General features: G+C 43.2%; 1 protein-coding gene across 1 annotated transcript; it reads left to right on the top strand.

Moving 5' to 3' along the window:
- Positions 1-1,323: 1,323 nt before the first annotated feature.
- On the top strand, positions 1,324-14,361 carry pwp2h (PWP2 small subunit processome component). The gene is made up of 21 exons (XM_080024179.1): positions 1,324-1,460; positions 1,691-1,803; positions 3,093-3,187; positions 3,294-3,393; positions 3,660-3,803; positions 4,109-4,244; positions 4,769-4,989; positions 5,234-5,377; positions 6,944-7,014; positions 7,129-7,265; positions 7,374-7,522; positions 7,719-7,866; positions 9,380-9,530; positions 9,641-9,821; positions 10,834-10,981; positions 11,076-11,184; positions 11,281-11,346; positions 11,861-12,079; positions 12,427-12,577; positions 13,734-13,808; positions 14,106-14,361. Exons 1-21 carry the CDS (start codon positions 1,443-1,445, stop codon positions 14,248-14,250), a joined length of 2,721 nt encoding a protein of 906 aa, XP_079880305.1. The 5' UTR covers positions 1,324-1,442; the 3' UTR covers positions 14,251-14,361.
- The last annotated feature ends 581 nt before the right edge of the window (positions 14,362-14,942 follow it).

Genomic DNA, 14,942 nt, shown 5'->3' with positions numbered 1-14,942 from the left:
GCCGCTTACAACGACCGTCTTGTATCCAGAAATATGGACAATTACAAAGCGGCGTCGTACAATCTGCGGAGGGCGGTGAAGGACGCCAAACGGGCGTACAGAGAGACTGTGGAGCTACAGATGGAGCGGAGGGACACAAGACGCTTGTGGCAGGGGCTGCGAACTATTACGAATTACAACAGCAGCTCCTCCCCAGCCACGAGTGTGGAGGCCTCCCTGTGTTTAGTATTCGACTTGCTGTATTACGTTTTAGGAGTCAGTTAGTTGGTCTTTTAGAAAGAAATTTTTCCTAGGACATATTGTATGTAAACACCGGGTGCGTTGCATTACATTTCACTGCATATATGTATGAAAGTATGTATATGTATGTGAGAAATAAACCTCTTGAATCTTGAATCTTGAATCTTGAATCTGTAATGTGATTAGAGATGGGGGAGAGGGGTCGGGTGGTGGATGGCCTCGTTCTGGAGGCTTCCAATTGGGCCATGGAGGGTGGAGGTCTCCTTCCAACTGGGTCATGGAGGGTGGAGGTCATGGAGGGTGGAGGTCTCCTTCCAACTGGATCAGGGAGGGTGGAGGTCCATTTCCAACAGGGACATCAGGGTGGAGGTCAGGGAGGGTGGAGGTCCCCTTCCAACTGGGAGATGGAGGGTGGAGGTCATGGACAGTGGAGTTCTCCTTCCAACTGGGACATGGAGGGTGGAGGTCATGGAGGGTGGAGTTCTCCTTTCAACTGGATCAGGGAGGGCGGAAGATTTTTTATTTTTAAATAGGTTGAAACAGGAATAAGGTGGAAGCCATTCCTCCTTCTGCCTATTAATCACACCACTGTTGGGACTTTTACTCTGAAAATAACGAGGTAGTCCACTATGTTGGCCTAAGATCAATATGAATGTTTTTCTGAAATAAAATCAAAATTACGAGATTAAAGTCGAAATGTAAAGATTGAATTAATTATAATTCTAAAATGAAGACAACATTTAGAGAAAAATGTCAACATTTCAAGATGAAATACCCTTGTACTGCGAGAATAATAACGAGATTTAAAATTTCAAGATTGAAGATTAACTAAAGCCGAGATAAATATTTATATTTATAAATATATATATAATAATATATATAAATATAAATATTTATATTATATAAATATATTATTTATATAATTATTAATTATTTCTATTTTTTAATATAAAGTTTCAAGTGCTGTTCACTCTTCCCACCACTAGATAGCACTAATAGGACCCTGACTCTAAAAATCGGAACTGTTAGAGCTTTTACTCTGAAACGAAACCGGAAGCTGACAGTGTAAACACCGGAAACACGTGGGGTCTGAAGCAGCGTGGCGGCCTGAGCATGGAGCCGAGTTAACGTTATAATAAAAATATTAATATCATTAATTTACAGTTATTTTACCGATAAGCGTTTAAGAAATATTTAACAAAATGAAGTTCGCTTACAAGGTGAGTGTATGCGCTGTTTGACATTGTGTTGATTTGTAGGTTTCCCATCTTTGCGTATTAAATGTTTATATTAATAATAGTAATGATTTGTTATTATCATTATCGTTTTATATGTTTGTATCCGTTTTCCAGCATTTTGGAATTGAAATGACAATGTTATTGGATGTGTTTATTGCAGTATTCTTTACTCTTTCGCGTTAAAATTCTATCATTGTACTTGTTTCTTGTAGTTTTCCAACCTGCTGGGGGCGGTCTACCGTCAGGGGAACCTGAACTTCTCCAGAGATGGAAACTCAGTGATTAGTCCCATCGGGAACCGCCTCTCTGTCTTTGACCTCAAGAAGTAAGATTCTGATCAAAGATCTGATTATTCTATTCTATCTATTCTATTATTCTTTAATTAGTCATTTGAGATGCATTTTATTAATTTCGTTTCAAAGCGGTTTTCACATTTTTTTTATTTGTGCACACATGTATTTTCTGCATGCACTTGCACTATGTGTATACATCCTGTTTCTCAAAGTAAATATATATACATATATATATTAGCACACACACAAATCAGCCACAAACATTAAAACCACCACTAATAACCACTAATATTGTGTAGCTCCCCCTCGCGCCACCATAACAGCTCTGACCCATCGAGGCATGGACTCCACAAGACCTCTGAAGGTGTCCTGTGGTATTTGGCACCAAGACGTATGCAGTGGATCCTTTAAGTCCTGTAAGTTGTGAGTTGGGGCCTCCATGGATTGGGCTTGTTGGTCCAGCACATCCCACAGATCCTCGATCGGATCGGACCCTAACCGTGGCCATCCACATGATGTGGAAGAAAACGTGATTCATCAGACCAGGCCACATTCTTCCATTGCTCCATGGTCCATTTTTGACACTCACATGCCCATTTTAGGCGCTCTCAGCAGTGGACAGGGGTCAACATGGGCACTCTGACCGGTCTGCAGCTACGCACCCCCATACGCAGCAAGCCTTGATGCACTGTGTGCTCTGACACCTTTCTATCATAGCCAGCATTACCTTTGTCAGAAATGTGTACTACAGAAGCTCTTCTGTGGGATCGAACCAGACGGGCTAACCTTCGCTTCCCCCGCGCATCAATGAGCCTTGGGTACCCATGACCTGTCGCCAGTTCACCGGTTGTCCGTCCTTGGACCTTTTTTGGTGGGTACTAACCACTGCATACCGTAATATCCCACAAGACCTGCCGTTTTGGAGAAGCTCTTACCCAGTTGTCTCGTAATCACAATTTGGCCCTTGTCAAAGTTGCTCAAATCCTTACGCTTGCCCGTTTTTCCTGCTTCCGACACATGAACTTCAACAACTGACTGTTCACTTGCTGCCTAATATTTCACACCCCCTGACGGGTGCCATTGGAACAAGATGAGCAATGTTATTCACTTCACCTGTCAGTGGTAATGTTGTGGCTGATCACTGTATATACTGTTTAATTAATTATACATACATACCGACTTACATACATACATATACAAACTTGCACAATTTCCTACTTTTTTTAGAATGTAAATTTTTAATACAGAGGCTTATATTTATTTTTTAGGTTTAAACCAAGAAAATAATTCACTGTAAATGTCTCCATCTCTCTCCATGAAGTAATAAGTCCGAGACGCTTCCCCTCTCCACTAACAAGAACATCACATGCGTGGGTCTGTCGCCGGATGGGAACATGGCCATTCTTGTGGATGAAGGTGAGAAATACACAATCACTTTCAGGATGGTAAACGATAACCCTAATAACTGTAATAACTATAATAAATATAATAACTGTGTAGTAACTAGTAACTATGTGTTCAGACGGAGCAGCACTGCTCATCAGCCTCGTTACCCGGGCGACACTGCATCATTTCCACTTCCACAAACCTGTGACGAGCATCCGGTTCTCACCCGATGGAAAGTAAGATGTGTTTTCTGATCATAAATTCTTTTTTATACTAATACTAGGCCTTAAAAGTAATTAAATCACCACCACTGAACAAAATCTGCCTTAAATTTCCTTAAGATCTTAAAGTATCAAATATAACTCTCTAATACCTGCAATATCTGATGATCATTAAAATTAATATCATAATAACGTCTTCTATTTCCTCTCTGAAACCTACACAAATCAGAGATTACAAACTGTTACTTTCAGTTCTCCTTTGTTCCTTTTCTCCTCCTCAGGAAGTTCGTCGCAACGAAGGAAAACGTGGCGTTGCTCTACTTCGCTCCTGGAAAGCACCGCGAGTTCAACGCCTTCATGTTGGACAAGTCGTACTACGGACCGTACGACGAGACCACCTGCATCGACTGGACTGACGACTCCAAGTGAGGAACTGGCCACCTCAAACCCTAGTCTGAAACCTTAAATCTTGCCGGCTGCCTAAAAACCGGCCTGCCACTTAAAAGCTGGTCCTCCACCCAGAACCTGGCCACCACCTAAAAACCTGACCTGCCACCCTGAAACTGGCCCGCCACCTAAAAGTTTGGAAAAAACATTGTTCCGATCTATTTATGGCTTTTATATTCAGTAACAGACTCTAGGAACAGTGAGGGTAATGTTCTGCTTTTGTCTACCAGGTGCTTGGTGAGAGGCAGTGAAGACATGGTGGTGTTCTCTTTTTGTCCACCAGGTGTTTTGTGGTTGGCAGTAAAGACATGTCCACCTGGGTGTTCGGCGCAGAGCGCTGGGCCAACCTGCTCTACTACTCTCTGGGGGGGCACAAGGATGTGATCGTGGGAGCCTTCTTCGAGAAGGACAGCCTGGATGTAAGGCAGCCATCTTGTCCATATTATAACCATATCTAGCCTGATATCACAATATTATAATGGTATCTGGTCTCATATCCCTGTATTGATGTTATCGCAATAACTTGGTTCATATCACAACATGCATATTATAATATCTAATCTCTCATCCATATTAAAATAATCTCGTCCCATTCAATAATGTCTCATCAAAATATCAATATAACGATAATGAGTCTCCAATCGCTGTATCGACATTATGACAATATCTAGTCTCTTATCATGATTTTATAACGATATCTAGTGTCCTATCACAATATTGATATAATAACAATGTCTAGTCTCATCGCGATTTCGATATTATAACAATAACTTGTCTTATATTGTGATATTCTAATCTACTCTCAATTTGTTAGGTCAATATTATAACATTATGTGGTTTCATATCACAATATTATAACAATATATAGGCTGATTTTGCAATATCGATATTATAATGATTTCTAGTCTAACATCAGGATATCAATATTTTCAACATATTCCAGCTGTACACAGTGAGTCGGGACGGGGCTCTGTGTGTTTGGGAGAGTGACACGGAGCTGGATGGCCTAGTGCTGAAGAGGAGGAGCGTTGAAGAAGAGGAGGAGGAGGAGGAGGAACAGGAAGAGCAGGATGACGGGGGCAGAGGAGAGGTGATCCGGGGGAGAACCAAGCCTCCCAAACAGAAGGGCCTCACTAAGAACGTCCGCTACCTGCAGAGGAGCAAGTAAGATGCTTGTACTGGTACAAGGACTAGTAGTATTCAGAGTCCCTACACAGAATGACTCCAGCTGTCACGAGAGACAGGAGATGATCGACGATTAAATGTCGTACAAATAATTGCAATTAACAATTTCATTGCAAATTCACATTTTATACGACTTTCACAGTATCAGCTTATAACAGTGTGATAATACTCTCTCCCCCTCCCCTCTCCTTCTGTCTCCTCCCTCCCTCCCCCTCTCCACCAGACACTTCTTCAACAAGGAGGGAGATTTCAACTCCCTGACAGCAGTGGCATTCCACAAGGCGTCTCACATCCTGGTGACGGGCTTCGCTTCTGGAGTTTTCCACCTGCATGAGCTGCCGGAGTTCAACCTCATCCACTCCTTGAGGTAGAGAACTATATTATAATATGAGATAATAACTTGTAATATGTGTATGGGATAGCGTCCATCCAGACAATCATTATCATAGACGATCACATCTGGTATCTCTCTTAAGGAGGTTATTAATGATAATGACCGTCTGGCTGCACATTATCCTTCTTGTTACACGCTACTTAATAAATTAAATAATACACTGAGAATGATTTTATAAATAGTATGACTGGTTTTATAACTAGTATGTCTAGTTTCATAACTAATGTGCCTATTTTTATAACTAGTATGTCTTGTATAACTAGGATAACTAGTTTTATAACCAGTACAACTGAAAATAGGCCTGTACCTGACTCAGAATTTTGTCAGTCGAATTAGATTCAGCTGTTAAATGCGAATATTCAACTAGTCATAGAGGGGAGGGCATGGAGCGTGGAGGAATGGGGCACAATAATGGCTCATGCCTAGTGTTGGGTACCGCGACCCAATATTAAACAGGCCCTGGGGCTAAATTATTAAAGACCGTAGTATCAGTCAGTACTGAAATTACTGGTAACTGCATTGGGGATATTAATAAAATATATTTTCTATTTATTTATGCAATATAACCCATTTCTGACTTGCATTAAGATTAAGATATTCATCTAAGAAGCATTTTCGCTATTATCAGAAGAGAAATCTCATTCTCTCTCTCTCCCACTCCATCGCTGGAGACATGCGTGAGGGGGTGTGGCCAGCTCCCTCTGCCTGTCTCTCGCGCACACATGAGGAGACCCCGCCTTGAGTGAGACAATGGCAGAGAGAATGAAACGCCCAAAAGTCTGGTTAAATTTCACTAGAGTTTATGCCGGCCATGCCCGTTGCCACAAGTGCAACCAGTCTTTTACATGTAAGGGAGGAAACACAAGCAATGTTTCGAAACACTGAGCAAAAGTGCATCACATACGGATGGAGAAATGCACCGTTTTCGACTGCCATAATCCCATAACGTTACATTAAATGTTATTTAATGAAACATCAAATCCAAACAGAAAACCTCCACCCTTTCTCCAGTCGTAAAGTGCAGAAAATAAAGCAGTGTTAATTCTGCTCTTCATTTGGTTGAGATTTTCTGTTAAAAAATATAAAAATAACTGATAAGAGTATCCTTAAAGTACCGGATCGATAAGCGGTATACGTAACGATACCCATCCTTACTCGTGCGACGTTCCTCTGTCCCCACACTGTTTTCAGTTGTTTTATTTGGAGGAACTTTGCACGGCCCTCCTCAATTGGGGCGCACGGAGAGCCGCGTTCCAAGTCCGTGTCCAGATGCGGACGATTCACACATATAAAAATATATTTATGATTCCCCTTATTTATAATTCCTGATTGAAATGTTATCCCTGTGCATTTTGTAAGCTTTTATCTGTTTTATCCTGTTATTGTAATGCACACCGACTGAATAAAAAACGACTGCTCGACTTGAGTAATCTCAGTCGACTTACTCTGACTGATGATTCGACTCATAGACTTTCAGGGGACAGCCCGAACTGAAAATGTATTTTAGTTTGTCTTAATGTGTATAACTGTGTATTTCAGTATTTCAGACCAGAGGATTTCCTCGGTGGCGTTAAACTGCTCTGGAGATTGGATCGGCTTCGGCTGCTCAGGTAACAGAATGCCGTAGGGAAATCAATTAAACTTTATTTAAATAAATGAATAACTTATTCAGCATTAAAAATTACTACATAAGATGTTTTTTTCTTTTCCTTGTGGTTCTGCAGGGCTGGGTCAGCTGCTGGTGTGGGAGTGGCAGAGTGAGTCGTACGTCTTCAAGCAGCAGGGTCACCTGAACAATATGGCTGCCCTGGCCTACTCCCCGGATGGACAGTACATTGTGACGGGAGGAGATGACGGGAAGGTGGAGAGGCTTTGCACAAATTGTGAAATTGAATTAGGTCTAGTTTAAGAGCTTCCACTGAGAAAAAGTCACAGCAGTGTAGTGAACTATTGTTGTTATTTATTGCAGGTGAAGGTGTGGAACACCTCCACTGGTCTCTGCTTCGTCACCTTCACAGAACACTCCAGTAGCGTCACCCACGTCACCTTCACCTCCAGCGGCTTTGTCATCCTCAGCGCTTCACTGGACGGCACCGTGCGGGCGTATGACCTGCACAGGTGAACAAGGAATCCTGAATCTAATCCCAACCCTAATGCTGAACCTAGTCCCAATCCTAGCCCTGACCCTATTCCCAACCGTGACTCTAATACTGGATGCCATGGGGCAGGCCTACGACCTGCACAGATGACCCAAGGAACCTGAACCCTGATCCTAATCCTGGACGTCTTTGTGTGTGTGTGTGCTTGGATGCAGGTACCGTAACTTCCGTACACTGACGTCCCCACGGCCGACGCAGTTCTCCTCCCTGGCTGTAGATGGTGGCAGCGAGTTGGTGGCTGCCGGCGCTCAGGACTCCTTCGAGATCTTCATCTGGTCCCTGCAGAGCGGCCGGCTGCTGGAGGTGAGAGTGCGCTACACAAAAGTGGTCTCTGATGGGTCCTCCTGCCTCCAAACTATCCTCCGTCCTGGTCTCTGGTTGGTCCTCCTCCTAAGACCCCTTTTCCACCAGCGCAAACCTAGTGCTGGTTCTCGACTGGTGCAAGTGCTGGTTTGCAGTTGGTTCAACTTGCGAACCTTCTAAGAACCAGTTTGCTTTTCCACTGGAAAAACAGGGCAGAGAGCCACATCATTACATCACTTTAGACGTATACATACTTCTCCGCCTTTTCAGGTCATACAACTATAACTATTATTATTATTATTATTGCTTATATTTTGTGCTGCATTGTTTGTTTTGTATTGGGTTAGGTAATGAGTGGGACAGAATATGATGAACGTCTATGTAAGCGCTGAAAACAACTATAATAATATTATTATTTTAACTGTGGTGAAAACCGGGACAATTTGGTACGGAATGTTGGAAACTGGGGGGCTGAGTGGGCTCGAACTCCAGCAGTCCGCAGAGCCCGCAGATCCTTCGCTCCGAGTGATCTGCTCTGGCGCAACTGTCGGAGCTCGAGCCCACGGGCTTGCATCTCGACTCAATAAAATATGATATATTTTACAAAACAGGTACTCCTCACTTAATGGCTGAGTTTCCTTCCTAGCACCCGATCGTTAAGTGAATTGGTCAATAAGCGAGGACCCGTGTTATTTCACGGTAAGGGGGCGTGGCGATTGGGAATGCTAGTGTAGTGAATACTGACAGACTACGGGAACGAGACTGAGAACAGTGATGAGATGTATACAGTGTTTATGGTGTATATAATATATAAAGGGTGACGCGTGCTGAGACGCTGCGGTATTGTACGCAGCATACAGTACAGACTGGTCAGAGAGGTGGTCGTAAGTGTGAACGGTCGTTAAGTGAGGAGTACCTGTACGTCCACTTCATTTGTCGACTTGAGAGCCCCACATACCAAATTTTATGTCCATGAGTTCTGTACTGCTAAAGTGATTAAAAAAAAGAATGGTGGTCAGCCTCTAAGTGGTTCTTGGTTCTTTTTCGTCTTCGAAGTGGTGCTGCTCTGGAACCAGTTTTCGGTTCTTTTGCTGCCGAAACGTGAAGAACTGGTTCCAGATTAGGCACCTGCTCTGAACCGGCCCTCAAAATGCCTTGGTGGAATAGGGGTTTTATTGGTCCTCCTGCTCTCTGATTGGTCCTCCTGTCTCTAACCCCTGTACTGGTCTCTTAATGGTCCTCCTGCCTCTAACCTCCTTTCCTGCTGTCTTATTCGTCCTCGTGCCTCTAATCTCAGTCCTGCTCTCTGATTGGTCTTTCTGCCCATAAGCACAATCCTGGTCTCAGGTTGGTCCTTCTGTCTGTGACCTCCTTTCCTGCTCTCTTATTGGTCCTCCTCCTTCTAACCTCCATGCTGGTCTCTGATTTGTCCTCCTGCCTTTAACCACAATCCTGGTCTCTGGTTGGTCCTCCTGCCTCGAACCTCTAACCTCGATCCTGGTCCTGGTTGCAGGTCCTTGGGGGTCACGAGGGCCCAGTCGGCAGCCTGAGCTTCAGTCCGGTGCGGTCGGTCCTGGCCAGTGCCTCCTGGGACCGCACGGTGCGGCTTTGGGACATGGAGGACAGCTGGCAGACCAAGGAGGTCATCCGGCTCACCTCGGATGGTGCGTGCGTCGCTGTGGAAGCCCCCCTCCAAACATTTACATTTTGATAATTGATAATGAAGTGAAAGAAGTCTTGTTTGAAATGCCCCTCTCTGTCTGCATGCCCTCAGGCCTGACACTGGCATACCGCCCTGACGGTCAGCAGCTGGCTGTGGCCACTCTGGATGGAGAGATCATCTTCTGGGACACCCAGACCGCTGCCCAGACCGGCTCTGTGTCTGGACGCCACGACCTCAGGACTGGGCGCAAGGAGACCGACAAGATCACCGCCAAACAGTCTGCCAAGGGCAAGTGAGTCAGAGATCACCTTCGGGTTGATTATATGTCACTTGAAGGTCATATAGAGGCCACATCTTCAGGACGGGCCGCAAGGAGACAGACACGATTACCACCAATTGCAAGTTGAGTCCACTGGAGGTCAGTGAGAGGCCAATTAAAGGTCACTATTATAGGTCATATAAAGGTCGCCCAGAAGCCACAACCTGGAGATCAGTAGACGTCACATAAAGGTTGATTAGAGCCTGCGACCTGGCGATCGAACACTGACAAGATCACTGCCAAGCAGTCCACCGGTGAGTCACAGGTCACCTAGAGCAGGGGTTCTCAAACTTTTTGGCTGGCCACCCCTTTAAAAAAAAAAGTCTACAGTACACCTAGAAACCTCTGTGGAATTAGCACCCCACGTGATAAAATCATTGCTATTCATGCTACGTTTGTGCTGAGTTGTCCCGTAAAAATGATCATTTGTGCCGCTATGGTTTTTGATATAATAACATTATATTTCATGTAGGGATGCACCAATTGTGAAATTCTGGGTCGATACTGATGTTTGAAACAACATTTTGGCCGATAGCCGATCCCGATACCGAAGTTCGCCCTAACGCAACTCACAGCGCTTCACACACACAGGCGCTTGCTGTGTCTTTCGCTCAATCTCTTCGGGAAAATGGAGCCTATTGAAAATTTCTTCATTATGCATCTATAGAATAACTTAACTGAATTATTTCTGGGGGAAAAAAAATATTTTTGAAAAACTATCAAAAGATTTTTTTTAAAACATGTTTTCCTTTTTTTGTGCATGTTCAAACTCATCAAGTGACCCCCAGGAAAACATATGCCAACTCCCCGGTGGTTGAGACCCATAGTTTGAGAACCCAGTACCTAGAGGATGATTAGATGTTGATTGATCACTTCTCATCGCTAGTGGATTGATTAGTTGAATAAATTGTGTGTGTGTGTGTGTGTGTGTGTGTGTGTGTGTGTGTGTGTGTGTGTGTGTGTGTGTGTGTGTGTGTGTGTGGAGGTCGTTCACCACACTGTGCTACTCTGCGGATGGGGAGTCCGTCTTGGCTGGAGGTCTCTCCAGGTTTGTCTGCATCTACAGCATCTCAGAGCAGATACTTCTCAAGAGGTTTGAGATATCCTGCAACCTGTCTTTCGATGCCATGGAGGTAGGGGGTGCTAGTAGATGTATAGATGAACTGTTAATTCACAAATACACAGATTCTCCAATCTTTAAACTGCCATGGTCTGGTGTGTCCTCAGGAGTTCTTGGACCGGAGGAAGATGACAGAGTTTGGCAGTCTGGCTCTGGTGGACGAAGAGGCGGGGGATGAGGATGGAGTCCACCTCAGCCTCCCTGGTGTCCGGAAAGGTCAGAGGCACATCACAGAACTCCAACTACCAATCCCCAGAACCTGGGTCACATAGAGCCTAACTTACAGTATATGATATTTTCTTTGTTTTCCAGGTGACATGAGCTCCAGACACTTCAAGCCAGAGATCAGAGTCACCTCGCTGCGTTTCTCCCCTACTGGTGGGTTTCAGTATTCCATCATTTGGGGGTGCATTTGATGAAGGACTTGGTTGGTTAGCAGTGGTGCCTGATTTGGTGGAGAAACTGGCATTGTAGCAGAGGAAGAGGAGGCCATTTCAGAGGATAATGCGGCCAATTGGAGGCAAATAGAGGATGAAGAGGAAGGGGCCGAGCATGGAACCTTGGGGGATACCTCGGAAGATTTGTTGAGTTGTTGATGTCCTGGTGGTTTGTCTGTTGCCTCGGGTGTGTATGGGGAGAATTGTTGAGTTGCCGTCCTTGGGATTTTATTTGATGGGTTTACTGGGGGAGAGCAGACCCAGGCGGGAGGAGAAGGTGTGGTTTGATCCAGGCCAACAGGGAGGAGGGAAGTATAGAAGGTTCTGTTGCTCAGGGGAGGGGATGGTGGTCAGGTGGTGGGAGATGGTACGGTCCTTCCCAGAAAGGTGATTCCAGTAGACCAGTTTGACCTTGTCCATCCCCAGATCTCTCTAACTGGATGCTCCTCCCTCAGGGCGGAGCTGGGCGGCGGCCTCCACTGAGGGCCTGCTGGTCTACTCCCTGGATGGCTCCATGCTGTTTGACCCCTTTGACCTGGACCTGGACGTTACACCTAGCGCCGTGCGCTCGCAGCTGAGGCACGGCGCGTGGGCAGCAGCCATCGTGCTGGCGTTCCGCCTCAACGAGACACCACTGATCCAAGAGGCACTAGAGGCAGTGCCGCACGACCAGAGTGGGTCCTCATCAATTCTAACAGAACACTCTTTGGGGAATTCTCTTTTTGTCGTTCTTCTCCAGATCCAGACCAGAAGGTGGATGACAGTTTCATCCCTGAATTTCCAGATGCAGATAGTTGACTAGCTGGATCATGCTAAGTGTGTTAGCTCAAAGCATGGCTGGTGATGGGATCAGCTAGCCTAGCATCCATATTCTCATCTGAATCTGGTTAAGATGGACAAAAAGCTAATTTTCACAAGAAACTAGAGTAAACAAATGTTTTTGTTGCATCCATGCTCTATTCTCAACGTGTGTGGTGTGGTCCACATTTGTGTGTGGATTTTGTACTGTGTCCGTGCATAGTCCCCGTGGTGTGCACGGCGCTCCCTGACGTGTATGTGGAGAAGCTGCTCGGCTTTGTGGCGTCGACTCTGGAGCGATCGTCTCATCTGCAATTCTACCTGGAATGGACGCAGAGCCTGCTGTTGCAGCATGGACAGAAACTGAAGAACAGGTGAAAAATAGATATACTAAAAATACATATATTCTAAATAATATATCAAAAACATTTGTATGTACTCTGATGTATGGACACAGCCTGCTGCTGCAGCAAGCTGAAAAACTAGTGAAAAAATAAATATATACTAAAATGTATATCTTAAAAAAAAGTGGTCTGTTGTTGGCATTTTTGTGTTATATTAAATGTAAAAAAAAAAATTCACACAAAATGTATTTAGAATCAGAATCTAAATATATAGGGATTTAACAAAAAAATAAGGAAAATGTAGCTGCAATTTCTTCAAAGACCTCTTGGGGGGACCCCTGTAAAAGAACACAGTTTTTTATTGATTGTGATGGGTTCTATGTAATTATATTTTTAGATTATATGTATTATATTCAAATTTCAGATATATATATATATATATATATATATATATATATATATATATATACTGATGATATCCTGATATTATTTATATATCCTGATATTATTTATATATGCTGATATTATTTATGTATCCTGATATTATTTATACCAATACAGTCGTACTTTGACTCACGAGTTTAATTCGTTCCGTGACAGAGCTCGTAATTCAATCTGCTCGTATAGCAAATAAATTCTCCCCCGTTGAAATTAATTGAAATGCCATTAATCCGTTCCAGCCCCCAAAAAAACACCCCAATTTTTTTTTGTTACGTGTTTTTAAATAAGAAAAATGTATTTATAAATATCAAATATTGTATAAAAACATAATAAAACATGATAAAAGAGAATGTCGAAGAGAATCGCTCATGTTTTTATATGATTTCATGCTTTAATTCAATTGACATCATCCGCTTCTTCTTCTCAGCACTTACTTTCTTAGGACCCATGGTTAGAATTTTTTTTTGGGCAAAATAACTGCACAAAACACAAAAGAGATGCTTCCATGGTCAGATAACCACATGAAGGGAAGGAGTGAGACGCAGGATGCTGGCCGGATTCGCTCGCCACGCCAACTTGCGGCGGCGTACCTGAAGCTCGCTCCTCGTAACTCACATTTTTGCTCGCAAATCAATCCAAAAAATTGACGGAACGACGGCTTGTAACCCGGAAAACTCGTATGTTTGTGCACTCGTAAATCAAGGTACCACTGTAGTTCCAAAAAGCTATGTGTTGTTCCCTCCAGGTGTGGAGCCATGCTGCCCACCATCCAGTCGCTGCAGAAGAGTTTACACAAACACTTTGACGACGTCTCCAAACTGTAAGGGGTGTGTGTGTGTGTGTGTGTGTGTGTGTGTGTGTGTGTGTGTGTGTGTGTGTGTGTGTGTGTGTGTGTGTGTGTGTGTGTGTGTGTGTGGATAGATATTGATATAAATGCTTTTCAAACTGCTCCTGGTTATATTTTTACATAAGGAGAAACACAATTGCATGTTAGTATAATATCAAAATAACACATTAGAAAGTAACTAACCCAGATAGTCAGTGGAACCTTCAGCTCATTGTATATGTATTTATAGATGTATTTTTATAAATCGAATGTTTTGTGTGGTTCCTTCAGGTGTGACTTGAACGTCTTCACGATCCGCTACGCTCTGGCCCTGTCCAAACAGAGGGGCCTGAAGAGGAGCGCTGAGGAGGAGGAGGAGGAAGAGGAAGAGGGGATGAGCGAGGCGTCGCTGGAGGACACACCCATGGTCCTGTAGAATGCAGCATCCAAACCACCATTCCTCTGGAGAAAAATATTAAGAATTATGTAATGTGTACTGTGTTCCTCATGAGAAGTTATGATTTTTTATTAAACTGTTTATATGGACGCAGTTGACTCAATGTGTTCTATTCTAGTCAGATATTTAATTTATGTATTTTATTTTGACCAAGAAAAGAGGCACTGTTTCTTGTATGGTCACTTTTTAGAGTCAAGCTTTAACTTCCTTTTATTAAATAAATCAATTGCTCGATTTTATAAAATATTATGAAAAAAACGATTTGATAAAGTCAAACAACTGTTTCCCAACTATATCACATCGTCGTTCGTCTTATTATTGACCCGGAAGTCATTTTGTAACATTATGATTTGGAAAATATAAATTCTCGAAAAGAAAAGTAAAAAAAACAAAACTTTAATAAAAATATTTTGTAAAACATTAAGGCAAATATTATGAAAATTTGAAGAAAAAACGTTTTATTATATTAATATATTATGTATCAATAGTTTATTCATATTTTCTACTAGCTTTGCGCTCACTCACGACCCGGAAGGGGTTTGGAAATTTATAACTTCATAAGGAATATATTATTTTTAAATGTACTTTGTGTCTTTCAGTATTCAGACAAAAGATACGAACAACTTGAGAAAGTAAAACAACTTTTAACTTTATAACAAATAATTAACCGT

This window comes from Zeus faber (assembly GCF_960531495.2).
Source record: "Zeus faber genome assembly, chromosome: 2".
NCBI classification, from domain to species: Eukaryota; Metazoa; Chordata; class Actinopteri; order Zeiformes; family Zeidae; genus Zeus; species Zeus faber.
Note: the sequence above shows the minus strand (reverse complement) of the source record. Positions and strands in the feature narration are given on the sequence as shown.

Bases quoted from the DNA above. Each gene is read 5' to 3' on its own strand.
- pwp2h (XM_080024179.1), top strand. The intron at 3,394-3,659 runs GTAAGATGTGTT...TCTCCTCCTCAG, and splicing joins CGGTTCTCACCCGATGGAAA to GAAGTTCGTCGCAACGAAGG. The intron at 13,809-14,105 runs GTAAGGGGTGTG...TGGTTCCTTCAG, and splicing joins TTTGACGACGTCTCCAAACT to GTGTGACTTGAACGTCTTCA.